A 7,852-nucleotide genomic window follows, 5' to 3' on the forward strand; every position below is an offset into this window, starting at 1 on the left:
ATGCAGCAGTGGCGGATTTACAGGGGGGGGGGGGGGTCCAGGGCCTGGACCCCCCTCCAGACCAGTGATATATACATGTTTAATTAATTAATTTTATAAAAATAAAAATAATACATTTGAATTACATATTATTTATAAGCCCCCCCTCCCCCGAAAAAATTTGAAAATCTGCCATTGATATGCAGTTGCTTGAAATCCAAAATAAATTATCAGGTGCAAGGAAAGCATCCGTGAGAACGCCAATTAGGCGTGAGGCATCGAGTAGTTTAAATTTTGTGACGTACGATTCAAATAAATTATTAGTAGCGTTGCATCAAATAAAATAATTTTAAATACCAATCCCAATGATTTCAACCGTGAAATGCCAATATAGAGTCAAATGTTGTACCTACCTAAATAACTAGGTAATTATGGTTTTATAAATAACCGTTGTTTTATACTTTATTTTTTATATCTTCATATGGATCTCTAATATTGAAAACAATATGGATTAAATATTATATACCTCTAATTATTTAATGACGTTAAATTAGAAATGAATAGACAAAACATTGTATAGCCCATGACAAACACATAATTCATCCACACATATAAAACATATATTATTTAGATTTTCACTGTTCACATTTATTTAAGTACCTACTACAAGCAGCCAGTTATCAATCACTTTTATGATATTAACTAGGTAATTAAAAATGTAAACTTAACCAAACTAACGTTTAATTAGGCAACCACCCACGACGATAAGCCAATGATGATTTGTTTATTGTTAAAGGGTTTCGTTTCCCGTTGTCTTCTTTAAATTAGATGTTTTTTTTTTTTTGACCATACTTCTAACATCGGCGCACAATAAGTACATTATTACAATTGTGAAGAAAAAATACACATTATACTTTATTCTACTTGTAAACTTAAATATGTTTACGGTTTGCCGAATAAATAATCTAAAATATTAACATTTGTTAATAATTGAATAACGTATTTAAACCATTCTAAAATATATATAAGAATATTTTTAAGATTCTGAGTGGAGCAAAGAATGTATTGATTTTAAAATTATGCCTGGGGAAATATTTATATCTAGTAGAAAAAACCATATAATTTTCAACATTAACGTGTCTTTTGATAGGAATATGAAACTAGTTGGTATACTTTGAGAGGTCAAAAATAAAAAATCCCCAGTCCTTTTCTCAATAATTAAGAAATAAAAATTAAGGTAAAACCGGAATCGTTATACGCAAAACCAGTTTTTGACAAATTAATTTTCTTATTTTATTGTAATTCAAAAGTATTTTCAGTGAGGATTTTAACCTTTATCGTAGGTATATTATCAAATTTGATATTCATGATGATTTTTTTAGAACATTTAGATTATTTTTATGACATTGCACCGTTCACCGTCAAGTCGGTACCTATTGATTCAAAAGTTAATATCACTAATATATTATATATATGCTATTAAATCAATAATACAGATACAAATTTTTAATATATTACAATGATAGAAATCTAAACATTTTATAAAATCTTAACTTATAGGTAACAGTTCAAACAATTTCTTTGATCCCGGCCTATCTTTAATACGCCATATTGTACATAATTGTTTGATTAATTCACTTTAGGTACCTACACTATAGATAAATGTATACATTTTTTTGATTTATATTACAGCTATTATAAAGATCCTAAATCTTACATTTTCATACGAAATCTACTATAGGGAATATATAGTTAGATCATATTTTGCTTAGGTATTAAAAGTCTTAATTTCTTTTCAAACAAAAGATACTATAAAATGTAATACAACAATTTTAATATATTTTAAACATCAAATTTAAAATATCTACACATAACACGGATAGGTGCCTAAAATAATATTATAACAAAAATATTTTTACAAGTGTATCAAATAGTTTAGAATGGTATAAAATGAATTTCTTTAGATTTTGTCACAGTGCTGTAAAGAACACTTTTAAAAGATATTAAAGTAAGTAATATGACGTGTCAAATATTCTTAAAATTTAACTTTAACAAAATGCATTCAAATATATTCAAAAATGTAAAAACATGATAGTTGTGTATTTATTAAATATAATCTTCCATCATATTTGTTTTCTTTTTCATATAACCTCCCAAAATGTGTAATTATTTCGTTTAATATTATGCATTTCTACATTTTTTTCGAGTTTAAAAGTGCATTACCTACATAAATTATGTAAATATACAATATCAAAAGAAAAAAATTTCAAATATTACATAATTAATAGCACACAGATAATATATACCCAATCAAATAAATATAATATAATCTGAAAGTCAGAGAGAATGTTTCTGAATAGGAAATAGTCCTGAATTTTTTACAGTTGCCTACTCAAACCCGTACACCCGATTTATTTACGACATTGGATTTTAGTGCTATTATAAGTTATAACGTAGGTATAGCGTGGTACAGAAATTTAGCGGACCCATATCTATTATATTATTATAGTACTTATTCATAATTAAGATTTTTTATAGGTGAAATAGGATACTGCAGGAATCGATATTAATAATATTTTTTATATCTCACCATTTTTCTTCTTCTCTTTTTTCTTTTTTTTTGTTAAACCAGATGCACCCCGGTGGTACCTACTACAACACTCGTCGCTCCGGGCCGTTTACAGTGGTTGATTTACATTTTTTAGAATGACCACATAGACAACGCAAAAATCTGACTCGCCGACATGTTTCCGTAATGGTAAGCTAGTTAAACGCCGTCCGAACACACTGCACTGCCCGTCCGAGTGTCCACGCCGGTCTCCTATTACAAACGAAACAATATAATTGACGAGCATTTGAAAGTTTTCTCCCAACCGATTCCAATATAGGATTAGCGATGATAATATTGTATATGTATATAATAATTATAATGTACAGTTCGCGTTTGCGAGTGTGCGTGCGTGTGTTCGTGCTGTGTCGAGCTCCTTATTAATATATAGGTATATAATTATATTATATATAGATAGCATATATACCTGACCTTTACGGGACCGCAGTATGTACGTTTGTCGTGGCGGTGACCCATTCACTATACACTGCTGCAATAAGTTCAATATGACTACAATAATCATTAATATTATTTATAGGTTTATATGTAATATTATAAACTGCAGTGGCGTATTCGATATAGGGGCATCGCGGGCTCCATTGACGGGTTACCATATGACTTGTGCGTCTTTTATGCACCTACCTGTTTAAAAATATATAATAGTAAAATAATTGTCGAATAATTACCGTATATGTAGCATTAATAGTTAAATAAAAAATGAACGATACTTTGAATAAAAAGTCATCTGTATATACGTGCGGGGGGCGTAGACACAAGAGTTGTATAGCCGCTGTGTGCAATAGGGATAGGGCTTCGCCTGTTATTTCCACACAAAAATTGTCGTATGGGGGCAAAACCGCTAACTCAAATTTTGGGCGGTGACCGGTGAACGTTTCGATACGTTAGCCCAAAATCAAACACGTTCGCATACATATGTAAATATAGCAGAGTTGAGAAGGAACGGATTCCCTGAACGAGTTTTCTTTGCAGGAACGAAGCTTGGAACTGCTTTCTTCAAAAATAAAAAAAAAAGAAAATAAATGTATTCTTTTTTTTTTTTGAGGTACCTACGTGAACGAAAATCACAGTTCCTTATTTTAAAAAAGTATTTTAAATTGTAACATAATTTTTTTTGTTTCTACCTGTTAATAAGTATAAGAAGGTATTTTTAATTGATTTACGTTTAATTCATATTATACTGAAAAAAAAATTATTAATATTCTAAAACAGCAATTTTGTAAACAACTTGGTTAAAAAACGAATGAAAATTTAAACTATAGTTCTTTTTTCGTAGAGGAAGTAGACTTCGAGCGAGTTCCTTTTTGAATAACAAACAAGGATTTGGGACGAGTTCATATCTTAAGAAATGAACGGGGAACGGAACGAGATCATTTTAAACAGGAATTTTCCCAACACTGAACTATATAGATCAGCGGGCCGCGTACAATTTTTAACTAGCCAATACTACATTTCAAAATACTTTATAGACATATAAAATGTTATGATTTTTCTCTATTTTATTTTATTATATTTATTAAATTATTAAAATCGATATAAATGTTTATCGTATAAGACGAAGATATTATGAATTCGTATCTAATATTAATATTGACCTATTAAATGTCTTAATTTTATATTATTTATAGGGGCATAGTTAAATATAGCTTATTTTTTTTGTTTTTTTATTTCGATGTTCCCTGGCCCACTAGATTTTTGAACTCAAAAAAATTGGCTTTCTAGTAACATTGAGTTGCCCATCCCTGATGGTAGGTAGACGGAAAAAAAACCATGAAAATTAAAACTAAATTTTTGTATTTTACTATATTATGTATTTATGTCATATTATTCACATATTATTGTATTTTTTAAATATTAATTTTTAGTATACATACCTAAGCTACTAATGGTCGATATAAAATTAAGTTTGAAAATATATAAGAAAAAAATCTAAACCTTTTTTTACATATTTACAATAAGGTCGGTCAATTCAAACAATTTGTATATAAATATTATTTATATATTGTTCACATTGTTTGGTTACAGTATGAACTATTTATGAGAATCGTTGTTTTAAATTTTCAATCCTTAGCTATAAAAATTGAAAATTTTATAATTTTTAAATACGTTTTAAAAATTTGTCACAATACAATAATAAGAATAATAATTTAAAATAAGTTTCACGTTTTAAAAATTGTCAATACAAACATAAATTAAATTAAATAATAAAAAATAATAAAGATTGATAATTTGTTCAGTTAAATTAAGTAAAAATAATAAAATAAATAAAAAAATCGTAAGTTATCGATATCTTATTGTATAGAAGATGGCAGATAAAAAGTTTTCAATATCGCGTATACCATTATCATAATCTTCACATAATTTTTAAAACTAGGAAGTGATCTATTACTGCAGCTTAGAGGCTACTGTCTACTATATATTTAACAGTTTCCATAAATATATTCTTATTTGTTATTTTTCAACAGGCTATAAAGTATTATAACTTATAATAGTACCTAATAAAATATATTGTTGTTCTATTTAAAAAGACTGTAATTTGGGGGGGGGGGGCTGCAGCCCACTAGGCCCACCCCCAATATACGCCACTGACGATAGTATTCAACAGATAGAACACCTGGGCAATTGGATTATTGATCAAAAATTGTAATTAGAAAATTAAAACTTATGTCTAATGAAATATGACATATAGCAAAATATAAAAATTTGATTTTTATTTTCCTGGTTTTTTTTCCTTGGTTTTTTTTTTTTGTGATTCCTGATGGTATCATACCTGACCTTACGGGATCACAGTTCTATACGCTTGTACGTCGTATGTACCTACGTCTCCGGCCGTACCGTGGCGATGACCCGTCCACGTGGGGCTACACTGCGCAATAAGTGCAATATGACTACAATAATTAATATTATTTATATAAGTATATGTAATATAAACTGCAGTGGCGTATTTTATAGGGTATTGCGGGCCCCATCGATGGGTTCAGATCGATCCAGCTCGGAGTTAAATAAAAAAATGAATGAGACTGTGAAAAATCTGTATCGCAAGAGTTGCCACTGTGTATAATATATAGAACGTCGCCTACTATTACCACAAAAAAATTATCGTACTTAGGAAAACCCACGTACACAAATTTTGGGTGGTATCCGATGGACGAATTAGTCCAAAATCCAACACGTTTTGGTACACATATTATACATGATACGTTTGGTACAACAAAATTAACGATAAGATAGGTATCCCATACGGAACACACGAACTGCTATTAAGTTGTTAAACAAAAGCCAAATATAAGATTTTTTATATGGGTGGATTTAATATTATGACACAAGATAATATGGGAATATGAATAAAAAATATATACGTAATATCAAGAAGTCAAAGATTATGATAAAAAATGAGTGAAGGCGTTTATAGGTAGGTAGGTATCATATATATAGCTATTAGAATATATGCCTACTTAGGTATATACTTTTTCTTTACAGTCTATGGACGTACGTACTGATATAAAATCAATAATAAAAAAAAAATACGGCCGATGGGGGGGAGGCATAGCCCCTCTGCCCCTCCTGTCTACGTCACTGAAACAAACATTCCTACCTAATAGCATAGACTACCTATACAAAGTACATATGTAATACGTTTAAAAATGTTTAACTTCTTAAAATAATTTGTTGGAAAACAAAAATAATATTTTTCCGTAGTTTAGGCACGACTGCACTGCTGTGTGTAGGTGTCATAATTTATGGTAAGTAATTATTTTTACAAAATAATTCCCATCATGGGGTCCCGGGTGCCCACACTATTTTTTGACAGTGGTATTAAAGTTTGTTTGGTAGAATTAATAAGCGCGGTCAACGCGGCACAGTTCTAAAACAAAAAGTTTCGTGTTCCATTTCGGTTGACTGAAGTCGTTACATAAATAATGTGTACGTGTAAGACTTCCTTGACCAATACACACGAAGTATACATATATATTATAAGCCTTTAGGTCATTTCTAAGTAGATAATCATGCTGCGAGTACAAAACAAATATCCAGGTGCTTACCTACCTACAATTAATATATACCAAATATAAGCCATTCATTATTTATACTATGGGTACTAAGGTACGTATTGTGTTATGACGGTGACCATCGTTTAGGTCAAAAAATACACTTTCCATTGTGATGCGTACGAAAAAATATTATTAGAATTGTTTTTGTAACCAATAATTATATAATAAGGCTAGCCAGGCTAGGATTTATAAGTATTTAAAAACACAAATATGTAAAATATCATTGTATATAAAATATCAAAGTTCAGAATCGATCTTACATAATTTGAAAATTAAAAATATTACCACGCGTGGCAATTACGTGAGTACAAATATACAACGATTAAGCCTAATATAATATTTTGTTGTTTTTCAATAACTATTAATGTTTGTCGTGTAGACATGGGTTAAGATATCTGAGAATAAATCGATCAACTGAGTTGACGTAAGAATCAACAGTTGAATTTGATAATTTTTTATAAAAAAGTTTTACACTATAATATACCTACGTGGTTACGTGATCGTCACATTTCGACAAATACGATTTGATCTTTAGGTATCTACCTACCTACCAAAGTAAATCGAATTTCAATTGTTGAAACTGCTTTTTAAAATTTTTTTATTAATATTTCATACAAAGATAAACGGGTTAACAGATTTTCGTATGCCCGCAAAAATAACGAGAAGAAAAAAAATCAAAATTGTTGCAATCTTCAAATACAATTCGGTTGAAATTTGTAACCCTTATCAAATATTCTAACTGTGCATAAATGTACAGATTGTATATGTTATTGTGTAAAATAAAAAAAATAAAAAGTTATAATAGTAACTCGCAATATAGAAATGCACTTAAAAGTTAAAAAAAATTTTTTTTTCGTTGTATAAATATTTTAACAATGTATAATACTATAATTTACTTTCGTTTTCGTTTTTGATTTCGTTATTAAATTTTTTTCGGTTTTTGGTATTTTTTGTTATCGTTTTCAGTTGTTTTTTGTTTTATTAATAGTTTTCGTTTTTTGTTTTTTTCCGTTTAATAACGTTTTTTAAAAACATTTTCCATCCCTGGTTGAAATACTACAAAACAATGTTCAACATATTAAATTGTGTCACTATAAAACCTACATTTAGTAACCTAAGCATCATGTTCAAAATTCTGTCTAACTGGATCCGCTCCACTCCGGCCTTCGGGATGTATACTCCGTACAGCGAGAGG

General features: G+C 29.3%; 1 protein-coding gene across 1 annotated transcript in view; it reads right to left on the minus strand.

Annotated features, from left to right (window-relative positions):
- Nucleotides 1-2,815, minus strand: part of LOC100160311 (chaoptin) — a 17,310-nt gene extending 14,495 nt beyond the window's left edge. Inside the window, exon 1 of the mRNA XM_001946052.5 lies at nt 2,570-2,815. Coding sequence (XP_001946087.2) covers nt 2,570-2,572 — 3 coding nt within the window. The 5' untranslated portion in view covers nt 2,573-2,815. The remainder of the gene's footprint in view (nt 1-2,569) is intronic.
- Nucleotides 2,816-7,852: the final 5,037 nt, after the last annotated feature.

The sequence above is a fragment of the Acyrthosiphon pisum genome, chromosome A1 (genome assembly GCF_005508785.2).
Source record: "Acyrthosiphon pisum isolate AL4f chromosome A1, pea_aphid_22Mar2018_4r6ur, whole genome shotgun sequence".
In the NCBI taxonomy this organism is placed as follows: Eukaryota; Metazoa; Arthropoda; class Insecta; order Hemiptera; family Aphididae; genus Acyrthosiphon; species Acyrthosiphon pisum.